The sequence below is a fragment of the Charadrius vociferus genome, unplaced genomic scaffold, assembly GCF_000708025.1.
Source record: "Charadrius vociferus isolate BGI_N301 unplaced genomic scaffold, ASM70802v2 scaffold3, whole genome shotgun sequence".
NCBI classification, from domain to species: Eukaryota; Metazoa; Chordata; class Aves; order Charadriiformes; family Charadriidae; genus Charadrius; species Charadrius vociferus.
In genome coordinates, this window is record NW_009647748.1 from 1303016 (window position 1) to 1317455 (window position 14440).

General features: G+C 49.2%; 1 protein-coding gene across 1 annotated transcript in view; it reads right to left on the reverse strand.

Moving 5' to 3' along the window:
- The window catches only part of NEURL1B (neuralized E3 ubiquitin protein ligase 1B), a 143399-nt gene extending 133736 nt beyond the window's left edge, over positions 1-9663 (reverse strand). The window contains exon 1 of the mRNA XM_009882091.1: positions 9615-9663. Within this exon, the coding sequence (XP_009880393.1) occupies positions 9615-9663 (49 nt within the window). The remainder of the gene's footprint in view (positions 1-9614) is intronic.
- Positions 9664-14440: the final 4777 nt, after the last annotated feature.

Below are 14440 nucleotides of genomic sequence, written 5' to 3' on the forward strand. Positions count from 1 at the left end.
AGCAGGAATCCTGGAGCATCTTAAAAACCACAGTTGAATGCCGTGTTCATAATGGAGAGACTAACAGCATACAGCTATCTAACCACCCCTGGTGAGTTGGGCTTGGTATCCCCACCACCACCACCCTCCAAACCCGAGGGGCTGCGACAGCTCAGACTCGAGTTGTCACAACAATCCAAGCCATTCCCAAGGGACAGGGACCAGGCAGCACCCCCGGTCACAGCCACAGCAGGAAATACTGGGGTTATTGTTACCGTGTTGCATTTAAGAGGGTTGTTTGTCTCAGCCCCATTAGCATTCAGAAAATTACAGATGAAGAAAAATTATATATATATATATAAAAAAAAAAAAAGAGTAGCAGCTCACAGGCTCCGACCTACCTGCTTTACCAGTTTGCAATACAGATTCGTTTCCCCAAAAGACAAACCACATTTATCCCGGTGTGGGTAAGGAAAGAAACAGCTCCTGTTCCTACAGCATCCCACTGCAGGGCATGAGTGGACAGGAGAGGCAAGGGAGGGCACCGTATCTCCTAAAAGAAAAGTGTTTTTTCCTGCTCAAATGGAAGGTGTTGAGGCCATGCCTTCCTTACTCTCATTGTCAAGACCATGTATGGCTCAAACGGGGAACCGTGCTGGTTTGAACCCCAACACACAGAGGAATCTTTGAGCGGGGGTCCAGAGCCGTCCATCCCTGCTGGGTGCCGCTGAGACACAGAGGGCTGCGTTTCTTCAGAGGGTTTTACAGGTTGAGGGTTTGAATTTATTGGCACGGGAGTGCCCCATGCAGGAGAAAAGATGCGCACACATTTCTGGGAGATGGATTCTCCCACTCGTAGGGCTCAAGCAAAAACCAAAACAGGTTTGACAGAACAAATTAATTTAGCATGAAAAGTTTCTTTTAAAAAAATTATCTCTGACACAGAAAAATAGATAAATCCCTGCAGAAGATTACTTTAACAAGGCCAAAATTCCATCACAATGCTGAAGAAAGGAGGCGCGGATAAAGCTTTAAAATGTATGTGATGTTTTTATACCCCTAGGCATTGGGAAGGCAGCACAGTTCAGAGATGACAGCAGGGATCCTAGCCAGGACTCCTGAGCTCTCCCAAGCTCTGGGGGATTGCTGCAACCAGGAGAATTGAAACCCTCCATCCACAACAGCTATTATAAACTGCTACAGATAAGTTGTATCATCTCATGCCTTAATTTCCCCTTCACATAATCAAGACAGTAGGACAACCCCACAGTTGTGAATGTCCTTAAGATCTTGTCATGTTATGCAATACAATGCCTGGATGAGCATTTGGGGTGAGTGTTGTGCCCTGAAAATGCAACATTTGAAGCAGCCGGAGTGACCTGAGGCATAGTGTACATCATTCCCATCTCCAGCTTTCCTGAGCTCAGTGCTGGCTTTTAGACCTTCTCTAGCATCCCTTCTTACTGGGAATACAGTCCTGTGGCCCTACATCCAAACACCATGGACCTCTCCCCAGTAACTTAAGCAACCCTCCTTTGTCATGCTCTGCCTTCTTGGCTTTGCTGATCTAGGGTTTCACCCTTGAGGGACACATAAGAGCTAGTTTAATAGCATTGAGGTTCTCATATTCTTCTTAAATACACATACTAAGAAAAGCACAGGGGCAGATGTACCTGTACCCAAAAAAAACCTCCAAAACCAACAACAAAAAAAAACTCTGCCCCATCTCCTCAGCAAAGCTCTTCAGATATTTTTTTTTTAATGCATTCCTTCAGGATCCCCAAATCCTGCTCAGTTTTCAGGCTGTCCCTCCACCTTGTAACAGGCTCTCTCCAGTTTGTGCCGGTCCAGTATTCAGACAGGTTCTCCCTTTCCCACCAGTGCAGCACCACCCTGCTGGCTGTAATCTCCAACACATCCCTCTGCGCTCTCCGTTCCTCAGGGGGGGAATTTCCAACCTCCCTCCCATACCTCATCCTCTCAAACAACCTGCGTCAACCAGTTCCCTCCAGCACAGCCCTTAACAAGGCATTTTATTGTATTCATCCTACTGCCAGAACAAAGACGTTCCAGGTTAGCAGCCTCCGTGATAGTTTTGTAGCTGCTTTCAAGCCAGGCACATGTTGTGACACTTCGCGTTTGTATTTATGGATCTCAGTGTTTTTACGTACATACTCCCAGCCTCATTATACAACCAAGGACAATGAAGGGTACCGCCGGTGTAAAAGACTCCTCCAAAATTCAAACAGCAAGACAGAGCGGAGCTATGAGGGGGAGATAACGCCTCAAACGCAGACCAAAAAAAAGGGCACCCAGGAACGGGCCGTACAGGTTATTCTGTTGTATAGACTGTAGTATATTGTGCAAACTGCGCCCAAGTACTCTTCCACTGCCCATTTACACCATTCCTTCTTGCATTACAGAAATCCAAGTTAACAGCCCAAAGCCTCCATCTCCCCAAACCCAAGCATGCACCACATCTGACCTTTGCATGCGTTCTAAATTTGCACTTAGAAATGCACATTGTATTTCGCTAGCCTCTTGTATGTGTTTTCCATAGACACAATAACACAAAAGAAGCACAGCCTGTGAGCCAAGCCCTGGAAAGACGGTAGCTTTAAATAGCCTCTTTGTCTTGCTTTTCCTTGCTGAAATATTGCACATTATTTAGAATTGAGTTTTAGTTTTATCAGAGACCCAGAAATAGAGACAAAAGAGGGCTGGGTGAATTTTAACATCATTTTAGGACCTAAAGTTTTTCATTCCTTTCTACCCTCACCTCATCTCGCCCTCCAATGCGGGATTTGTAGCTGCATCCCAGGAGCCACCAGTACACGCTCCTCGAGGGGCTCTCAGACCCACGGGAACAATCTCAGCCAGACAGGGAAGAGGTGCACAGAGGTGTGAGAAGCTTCACCTCTGCAAATGGAGGGCAGGATTGTAAAAGCAAAGCGTCTGTCCTTGATGGGGAAAAAGTCTGTGGCTGTAACAGACTTCAGGCTGGTACCCAGATGAAGTCAGAAAAGAAAGGGTTTCACAGCACTAAATTAATGGGAAAACTGTCAAGAGAGTAGCAGAAGTTATAAACATTTATGTTCCAGTTCAAGGCAGGAGCAGGCATTTATAACTGTGCTATTTGAATGCCAAACTCTGAAAACTGCAGTCCTTTCTAGTCAGGGCATATGATGCTCCTTTTTAGGTATGCATAGCAGCCAGCAGAGAAGATAAGATGCTTGCCCCGGTGAAGAGCCCTAAAGAGGGGTGTAACAGGGCGACATAATGGGAACACACCCACGAGGGCATTCCCGTCTCCCCTCAGGGCTGTAATTAGTCACTTCATCTGGGTCCTAACGCACTGCTCCGTGTTTTGTACAGCAAATAGATTTTTTAGGTTCCTTTCATTTTCTAATTTCCCAAAAAGCAGCTGCAGGAGAAGTCAGAGCAGTTTGTGGAGGGGAGAACTGTGCAGATATTTGAGCCAAGGACACAGCCTGCGGTGGTGGGTTTGCAGCGAGAGCGATGCTGGGAGGAGAAAGGCTGTTACAGAGGCTGAGACACACCACAGTGTGCAAGAAGGAGAGAAAAAGGAAGCCAAAGGGAAAAGCCTTATGAACAAGCCCTGTAACCTGTATTTCAGAGCCATACAGAAATAACAAGTGCATCAGTCTCAAGTTTTTCCACTCTACAGGGGAAAACGTCTCACCTTTGTTCACTGGGCTCTAAGCCACAGGTGAGCTACAGCAAGGTGCAACTGCGTTGTGTGTCCCACTCCTGAGGACGGTCCCCTGCCCAGCGAAGGTCTGTTAGAGAGCAAACCAGCCCACAGGACACTTCGTGTTTGTCCCAGAGCAATGCAGAGGCACCTGCCAGCAAACATCCGCACCACGATTAATAGAGATCCACCAAAAGGCATCACTACGAAGCATCAACTTTTCCTGAGCCTCACAGCTCAGCGCAGCCACGGCAGATGGGCTGCAGGGAATTCCACCTGCCCAAACCGCTGGGCTGATTTGAAGCAGCACCATGCATTGAAGAGGAAACACAACACATTACTTTATCATTACGTCTGTGATAAATCCACATAAGCGTTGTTCATTTATCAGTAAAAAAATGCACCTAAGGCTCTCATGTACCGTACAGTCCCAAGACGCTGAGCGAGCTGAACTTGGCACAGCCCACAGCGTTCTGTGGAGTGCTAAACTGCAGCTCCGCAGAAGCAATTTGTTAACGACAAAACAGACTGTACGGTGCAAAATGAAAGCATCTTCAAGTAAACCGTGCTTAACGTGAAGAGAACACGCTATTTGCCCCACAGCTAACCGAGCCCGCCTAGAGCCTAACGTGTGCAGGTTAACTCAGAAGTTTAACTACTGTTAATCCACGTGTGACAGGCAACACAAACTATCACAGTTCATGCGGGAATTAACTGCAGTACAGAATATTTTGGCAGCTGGGTACAGCGACTTGGAGCGAGAAGCACAGCGGTAAGGACAAAACATACATGAATAAAGTCCCAGCTGTGTGAATCGCAAGACAGCAGCTAAATGTTACGCTTAAATCCGCAAAACAGAGCCAGCTTTGTTTCTGCTCACCATCTGCTTAGGTAAGGGATGGGCTGAGCGCAGACCTGCTGCTCCACAGGCTGAGGTGAGCAGCAGGCAAAGTGCTAAGCCCCAGGTCCACGGTGGAGCAGAAGCCCAGGAAGGTCCTTTCTTGAGGGTTTGGCGCCACCTAAGCCCAGAAATGTTCTCCTTCATCCTTCCTGCTTCGTTTCAGAGCAGAGGGAAAACAAAACCTTCCGATAACAGAATATTCTTGCTTCTACAGCATCAGGTCCTTTGGGAGAACCTTCCATAGAAGAAGAAATCTGGGAGCTAAGAGCCAACAGACAGCCAGGAAGGACGCTTTTGGAGAAACCCAAACACTGACCTAAGGTCAGACCCACCAAAGAGCTAGGGGACTTCAGAAAGGTTGTAGGGGCTTTTAACTGCCCAGATCCCAAGAACTCCCTTGCCACATTTCAGGGAATTCTTGAATATTTGCTCATTGCTATCCAGTTGAATAGCCATGAAAGATTTTCACAAGTTGGAAGTTCAACTGTCCCAAAGTTGCACAAAGACCAACTGATGTCCAAAGATGAGCAGCTGGTGTCCCCAAAAGCTCTCGCAAGACGGTTGTGGGACTCAAAAACAAGCTTCAAAGACCTGATGAGCCACAAGGTAAAAGGTTCAGTGAGGTACTGGCTTGGAATTACTCACTGGCAGACCATGCACACTGACAACAAATACTACAGTGGGCAGGAAAACACTCACAAGCTGGAGAGACAGAAGCATGGAGATGCAGGGTTAGAGGGGGCTCCTAATTGAAGGATGGGGAAGGAAGGATAGAGCTGCATTCATCAGACACTACAGCAGTGGAAGAGCTGCTGACCAAGCGGAGAAATACTCCGCAAGACAAGAGGCATGTACGTGCCTGCCAACATTTGCAATCATTTTTGTGATTGACCCATAAATACGTGAAATACAAGCAGGGTATCCAGCACTCCAGACCGACAGCCAAAAAGTAACTCAGCACTGGGGCCTGTGTACTCTGTGCTGACTCGTACACGCCCTAGCACTGCAGTTTGGTTTTACACTGAAAGGCCATTAACAGAGTTCAGTCAGGGAATGATTGTCTAATACAGACATAAGTGAACTTGCATTATGCAAAGAAAACTTTCAGCGACTTTTGACCTCGTTGAGCTGCACAAGATGCAAATAATTCAAAGGTTCTCTCACACTGAGAGACTTCCTGCTGTTCAGAAGGATGCACATTGCTCCTGGAGGGGACTGCATATGGTCAGTTGTTCTGAATGAAGATTTAGACCCAAAAAAAAAGGAATAAAAATAGAAAGGTGACATAGTGGAGCCAGAAGGTCTCCTTGGACTCACTGAAAGGAACGCTTCTTTGGATCAAAAGATATTTACTCTTTGGAGACTTGCCTGTCCCTTGTGAATTTTTCCAGAAACTGAAACAGACCCTGAGATCTCCAGCCATCCCGTACAGATCTCAGGCAAACTCTCAACCAAGACGCCTCATTTGGGCATCAGCCCCCAGCCATGGCCACCTGAAACCGTGCCAGGCAAGTGTCAGCCCATTGGGACACCAAGGAAGGTACCCACACTCTGAGCAGAAGAATTAAACATCTGTCCAGGTGTAACAAGTGCTCATGCTATGAGCACAGCTAAACCATCACAGGCCATCAACCTCTGTAACTTGTACCAGATCTCTCAGGGAACAGAGCTCATTTTGTCTTCTGCAGGGGCACGTGCGGACACTCGGGGAGTAAGAACTCGCTCTCAGCTGTGTCCTCAGAGATTTGCTCTCCTGCAGACCAGCTGCTGCATGGTTATTTGCTCTTCTTTTGACCAGGCTCAATCTCTTTAGCAACTCGCTTCACAGTGTGTCCTTTTCCTGGCATTTATTCAGCTTTTTTTTTTCCCCTCCCCTGGTGCAGTTACGGCGTAGCAGTGTTGAATTTTTAATCCCGGCTGCCCTCTAGTGACAGATGCCCGTTCCCGGTGCCTTTCTGCCCACCCGGGGCTCTCCTGGCCAGGGCCGGGGCAACCGGGGACAGCCCAGCTTACCTGGTTACAGAGCCTGAGCACTAGCCCCGGCTCTGCTACTCTGTAAAAAAAATAAGACATACAAAGCAATATTTCTAAATCGACCCTCATACCTCAGTCACAGCTCCAGCTTTTAAGGATTTAATGATTTTTTTTTTTTTTTAATTTTTTTTTTTAAATCCCACCTTACTTCTTTCTGCCCAAACACTGGTACCTCAAACATAGCTAAGAGGAAAAAAGCTCTTGGTCCTCTGCTGGAGCAGAACCAGAAATTCACAGCAGTGGGTGGAAGTCAAGCAGTTAAATGTTGCCCCAACATTTTCTGGGTGTTATAAATATCCTAGGACAAATGTGAGCTTTGGCCCCAGAGTAAGAATACTTTACTCAAGTGACTTCAGTGAAGGCTACAGATGAACAAAGCTGCTAGCCACAGCAGTAACACACTTGTTAGAGAGATTAGACCTTCCAGCGGGGATTCTACGTCAGAGAATTCGCTACAGCGAATCGGGTATTGCCACCAACCTCCAAGCCCTACTGCAGCTGGAGCATCCACAAGCTGTTGGCCAGAGCATCTCTTTGCACATTTCTGTGCAGACTGAGAATGGTGCCAGCAGGGCAGGATCCCAGCAGAAGGGGTGCTCAGAAGCTTTGATTTGTTCACATTTGATAATCCCTGAGATCTCCCTATCCCTAAGACAGGTCAAGCTGCAGAGCCTGCAGAACACAGCCCCATGGAAGCTGTATTGGAGAAGGTGGGCGGCTTGAGCATCGGAAGCGTAGGGGCACAGCTGAAATGTCAACAGTAGGAAAGGTATAGAAATCAGCTTGAGTTTTTGGAATTGGGACACAGGTAGGGCTCCTGGCTTTGGAAATTGATTTCTCCGATTTCTGATGACTATACTACGCAAACAGAGAAATTACTTCACATTGACAACAGGCTGAAATTTATATATAGTCTTTCTCAGTCCTTGGCAATTAGTTCCATCTTGGTCCAAATCCCCGTATCCAATACTGGAACTATCACCAAATGCATTTATTTACCCTGTCCGTTAAGCTAATGGGAGTGCAACAGAAACCATTGACATAATATATTATTGAGGTCTGACTTGCCTGGTAGAGCATTAACTTCAAAAATGTTATCTCAGGTACTGTTTTGCAGAACTGGCTTTATAATCAAAGACTTGATGTTTGGATTTCAAAACAAAAACCAACATTAGGGAGTACAGCTATGCATCAGTTAAAAATAATCTTCCATTACATAGCAAACATGTAAACCTGATGGTGACTAACTACCCCAAAACCAAACACAGCATTAGCAGCTCCCAGGAGAAAGAAACACAAGAAACATGAGAACCTGCTATGGCAGAACATTACCTGCACCTGAAGCATTCATTCATTAGGAACACAGTCAGCCCTTAACCCACTGGGGCTAGCAACACACTGCAGAATATCAGAGGCCCTCCCTTAATGTACATACACTCCTGAACTCAATATTGCCCCACGCACCTGAGAGCAATAGCTAACAGGAAACAAGGCTCAAAAGTCATTTGTTTTGTTATTTGGTTTTGTGTTTTGGTTTCTTTTTTTTATTCTGCCCACTGCCTTCAATTACCTTCTTCCTGAAGTAAGAATTATTTACTGCAGATTTAGACACCCAGGTCCTACTTGTATTGCTCTATATCCCTTTTTCTTCTGCAGCAGGTGGAACTCAGCATCAGTGTGAACCTGCTCGACATGGGACAACTGAATCTCTGCAAATGCATTTGCTGTGCAGGAGAGAGGAGGGCAATACAACCTCATGTTCCAAAGGTTCCTGGGGGGGGTCCCAGCGGGACCTTTCCCTCCTCTCTGTACCACACACACCTGTACAGGGGCTCACTGAAAATCACCTAGCAGTGCAGCTTTATAGATGACCCTGCTGCACATCACACTACTGAACTTACACATTAAGTAAGCAACATCACTGTCATACTTCCAGTGGCAAAATATTTTGGTTTTCCCTAAAGGAAGAGAAAACAAAACTAAGTACTTAAAGCTTGTTGAACGTCATTAAATCAGATCAAGCTATAAATGCCTGAAAAATTGGTCAAATTTCTAACATTGCCATTAAGAAACAGGTGGGAAGAATGACAACATTTTATTTAAAAGTGAAACTGTAACAGGTCACACATATCTGAAAAACAGTATGCAGATCTCAAAGGCCTGAAGCCAAGGAGAGGTTAACAAGAAACAAGTTTAGTCTTGTTGAAACTCACTACTGTATAGCAATACTAGTAACCGTGATGATGCTTCAAGTTAGCTTACATGTTACCCAAGACTTTTCTTATTCCCACCCCGGATTATTTGTATTCTGGAGCGCTGGCACCTCGTACCGGTTGGCTGAGTTCAGTTATCAGCTCCCTTCAAATCCAGCCAACCAGGCTGCCGACTGTTGGACTTTTTGGACACGCACAAGACACACAAAAGGCAACAAGAACCTGACGCCCTGCCAGCGCAAACCCATTTGTTTTCCCAGGTCTTGTTTTCCCAGCCTGCGAGCTGGGATTGGCGGGCAGTTTTGGAGCGAAGGACTTTGAATTACAGCGGGCGCGTCTGGCAGGACTGCTGCCCGGGCAGTGACTGCAAAGGACGAAAGTGCACTTATTGCCACAGCTCTTGGTTGGGGCAGGGGGGGAAGAAACCTCCCGAGACAGCGATCTCTGGAGCTCGGTAACCAGCACGGATGAGCGCAGGGGCTCAGACCACCGCGTACCTCTCCCCTCTGCAGCACGACCGTAGCTCACCCGGTCCAAGCATAAACGTTTTACCTGCCACCTCCGCGCATGTCACTTCGCGTGTCACCGATGCCACTGCCACATCCCCCCCACACACACCCTGAGGGACACCGCAGGACGGCCCCTATGGTGTTTTTTTTTCCGCCAAACCCACAGCGCAGTGATGCGGCACCTCCAGCGCCCGGGGAGCGGCCGGGACGGTTCCGTCCCGTCCCGGAGAGGCGCGGGGAGAAGGGACGCGCCGACCCGCACTTACCGATGGCGGCGGCGGCGGCGCCGCGCAGTACGGACTCGGCGTTCCCCATGGCCGGGCGGAGCGGGGCGCGGGTCGGTGTCGGTATCGGTGTCTGTATCGGTGTCTGTATCTGTCATACTGCAAAAGGAGGTGTCTGCACCCATGGCAGCATGCAGAACGAGGTGCCTGCACCCGTGGAGTCATGTCATCCCGCAAAGGGAGGTGCCTGCACCCATGGCAGTACACAGAATGAGGTGTCTGCAGCCATGCAGCCATGTCATACTGCAAAAGGAGGTGTCTGCACCCATGGCAGCATGCAGAACGAGGTGCCTGCACCCGTGGAGTCATGTCATCCCGCAAAGGGAGGTGCCTGCACCCATGGCAGTACACAGAATGAGGTGTCTGCAGCCATGCAGCCATGTCATACTGCAAAAGGAGGTGTCTGCACCCATGGCAGCATGCAGAACGAGGTGCCTGCACCCGTGGAGTCATGTCATCCCGCAAAGGGAGGTGCCTGCACCCATGGCAGTACACAGAATGAGGTGTCTGTGCCCATGGCAGCCGGCAGAGTGAGGTGACTGCGCCCATGCAGCCATACCATCCTGCAAAGGGAGGTGCCTGCACCCATGGCAGCATGCAGAATGAGATGGCTGCACCCATGTAGTCATGTCATCCTGCAAAGGGAGGTGTCTGCACCCATGGCAGTACACAGAATGAGGTGCCTGCACCCATGCAGCCATGTTATACTGCAAAGGGAGGTGCCAGGAGCCCTGGCATTATGCAGAACTAGGTGACTCAACCCATGTAGTCATGTCATCCTGCAAAGGGAGGTGCCTGCGCCCATGGCAGCCAGCAGAACGAGGTGCCTGGACCCATGCAGCCATGTCATACTGCAAAAGGAGGTGCCTGTGCCCGTGGCAGCACACAGAGTGAGGTGCCTGCACCCATACACTCATGTCATCCTGCAGAAGAAGGTGCCTCCACCCACGGCAGCATGCAGAGTGAGGTGCCTGCACCCATGCAGCCAAGTCAGCCTGCAAAGGGAGGTATTTTGCCCGTGCACTCCTGCCAGTCGGTAAAGCCCAGGTGTCTGTGGCCGTGCCCCCCTGCCAGCCTATAAAGGCAGCTGTTTTCACGCCTATACTCACACCAGTCCATACAGACTGGTTGCCCACACCTGCGCCAGCCCAATGGTAGTCTCGCATGCCTTGATGTTTTGAATTCACAGACTACAGACACAGGGCAGCAGGAAGAGCTTCTCCATGGTCCCTGAACAATGCTGATAGAAGTAAAATACTAGAATTGCTTCCTTATCTGAAAAGTCTTTAAAAAAACCCAAAACACAGTACTAGTGCAGACTAGTGGTCCACTTGCAGTAGTGCTCACCACAGTTGTGCTCTGAGGCACAGCTGCTTCTAGGAAAGGGCCAAGAGCAGGAAAAGGCCACTATCATATAACAGGATGAAGATTTCTTCCCCATCTCACACAGCATGTGGTCCTCTTGTGCCACAAAGCTGGGAGGTTTATAATAGAGATGAGTCCCACTGCCCCTGGGACACCCTGTTCCCCATTATCTCATTTGCTAGTACATTTTGCACAGGACTGATGTGGATTTTGGAGGAAGTAAAAGAGCAAAACAGAAAGCTCGAGATTGTTGAGTGTTTCTACTGTCACAGGAGCCCGGTCACCCCTGGGAACAACAGAATATAAAGGAAAATGACAGTAGGGAGGCCACCGTTTATCCCAGTGTCGATTTCCTCTTCCACAGCTGCATCCCGAACATCATTACTGGGTGCCAGCAGCTTTGAATTGCTTAGATACAAATTAAGACACATCCTGCCCTGAAAACCATAGACAAAATAATGGGAACATGATGTGCAGACGAGTATGTTGCTGCTTTGAGCCTGGGAATGGGCTGAGTCCAGGGGAATAGCAACAGCGACGCCTTTGCAGGAGCTCTGCCACCTTCCCTCCTCCCCACCATCCCAGTGCCTCTTATCAGACACCATGGTTATGCGCTGAGAGCCCCGCTGAGGAAGGGATGTCTTGCCTGAGTGTGAGCAGGCGAGTGACTGTGACATGCGGATGCTCCTTATCTAGCTGCTAATGCACTTTTTATCTTCTCCGTTAGGTGAGAGCAATATGGGAGGGGCTCCAGTACTTGAGCAACCTTCAAAGCGGCCTCCTGAGCTGATGGTGCTATCCTCACACACGGCAGTTTATAGTCACCTCATCATCAGGTTTGGGGTCATTATTGTGGCTTGGGTTTCTAATAATAACCCTTATGACAACAATAATAACAGCAGCACAATGCAGAAGAACTGCTGAGTGTTCGCGGTAGAACCTGTACAAGTTGGGACTGGTGGCGGGACGCGAGCTGCAGCCCCGAGTAACACCAGTCCTCACAACAAAAGGGCACTGATTTCTCAGACTTTCACAAAGCAAAAGGGAGGAGTCGTCTTGCTCTGTTTGTTCCCAGAAAACACTTAGACATACTCTCATTCCTGAGGAGGGCGAGTAGCACACGGAGCAGCTTTCCCAGCCCTCTAATAACAGGGAAGTCACTTCCACCTGAGCAGGTGCAATGGGAACATGACTGCAGAGGCAGCATGTGCAGAATTCCCTACTGCCAGGTAATCACCCCCGCGCCAGGGAAAGGCGCCCTGGAGCCAGGCAGCTGGCACGCTGGGCACACACCAGTACTCAACCATCTCATTTTCTGCAGCTGCACCAGGAATCACAGCCCCTGCTGTCCCAGCAAGAATATCCCGACCGATAAGAGCGGCCTCCTTTTGTCTATGGAAGGTGGAAGTTCCATCTTAACATGAGGAGGAACTTCTTTACTTTGAGGGTAGTGGAGCACTGGCACAGGCTGCCCAGAGAGGTGGTGGAGTCTCCCACTCTGGAGACATTCAAAACCCGCCTGGACGCCGTCCTGTGCAACTGCTGTAGGTGACCCTGCTCTGGCAGGGGGGTTGGACTGGGTGATCTCCAGAGGTCCCTTCCAACCCTGAGCATTCTGTGATTCTGTGATGTAAATCTCCTCCCACCCCAGCTTGAGCAGCCGCTGGACTGTCCCCAGGAGGAGGAGGAACCCCAGGCAGGTCACACCATGTCACTCAGGCGGGCACTCGCTGGCACTCAGAAGAGGCTGAAGGGAGCCTGACAGCTTGCTCCGAGGGGCAGATTGAAACCCTGACAGGAGGGCACAGGGACGTCCTGTTTCTTCTTCCCACTGAGCTCCCGCCATCGCTGCAAGGCCCCTCTGGGACAGGGCTCTCAGGACGCATTGCCTCGTCTGCTGGTCACAGCACAGAGCTGAGGTTTGGAAGATGTTGTCCTGACAGAGCTTGTCTGTTTTCTTGATCAGCTCTTCTCAAATCGCTTTAATCCCTCTGTGCAGCTTCCCCCCATAAAGGAGGGATAACGCTGCTCGGGGAGGTTGCGTGGCTGATGTTTAAAACTGGCCTGTAAAGTTCAATAGCGTCTCGAGCAGGCAAAAGGCTATCGAGCATCACGTTGCCCAAAATAGCCCCTGCATAATCCTGTACTCTTCCTGTGCCAGTGTCATGCTCTGGACAAAGGCCTGATGAGGCTAAATTTTCATAATGCTTTTTCAACAGTTGCAATATCACGAAGAGTACAGATTTCCAAAGCAGATTTGGAGCCAAATGCATCAATCCCGACCTGAAGAAAGGCGCTTTTTTTCTCCCATGCTTATGCAAGCTATGAACCTTCTCCTGTTGCCAAGAAGCAGTCTGGCTAGCAATGACCGTGGTAATGATTTTTTTTAAAACACGAACATCTGTCTCCACTGGGAACCAAGCTGAGGTTCACCAGCTCATTTCATGCCGAGACCACCAAGCAGCTGTCAGGCAGCGCTAACCCTCAGCATGTGTTATTGGACTGGAACCAAAACCCTTCAGCAAAGAAAGCTTTAGCTGCCATAAACTCTCACACCTCAGCTCCTGGGACACAGCATCTGCACCGTGAGTTGCTCGGCCGGCACAGCTGCGTGGTGTAGCCCACAGCTTTCCCAGCAAGAAGTGAGGAGGAAGACACTGCTCTGCAGTCCAGCCCCACGCACTCACCCTGAATCATTTCTGCAGGGGTAGGTCCAGTCGGGGCTGGGCGAGCCCGGGCTTCACTGCTGCAGAAGCACGTAGGCGGCTGTCATCCTTAACTCAAAAGCTAAGCACTGGTCTAAGCACAGACCTCAGAGAGGTTATGCAAGGCCACGTCTCCTGAGCAACGGGACAGTGAATTACTTCAGTGAGTAGCAAAACATGTCCCTCGCATTCCTCTCCCCATAAGCCCTTGCTCTGGAAGCACTGGAAGAATAACTCAATACACCAAATGAACAGAAATAAGAGCAGCCCTCACACAAGCAGAGCACTGGAGCTCTTGCCCAGGGCACATCTGGGCTCAGCCTGGTCCCTGCAGTTGCCCACAGCGCAGGTGCGTTGCCAGTCCTCGGGTGCCCGTGCACTGGTAGGCAGTTATGGAGAAGCCCTCAAGATTCCCTGTCCCCTTTCACTGCCGGAGAGATGCTGGCACGGCAGCGGGGAAAGGTGCAGACACACGGGTGCAGAAGACACCCTGGCTTGAGCAGTGTGTGGTGGCAAGAATCAGGCCCTTGCTAATGCAGTGATATTTTTGGTTCTGTCACAGTGTGATCCTGGAAAAAAAACATATTTTCCTTTCTGAAACTCTGATAATTGCAGTAATAGTAATAATGCTTAGCTGCTTTTGTAACAATTTTATCAGCAGATCTCAAAGTGCTCCACAAACCTTGGTCCCCAAACTGCAGAAAACCCCATCCCCGGGGAACAGAAGGAATAATGTTT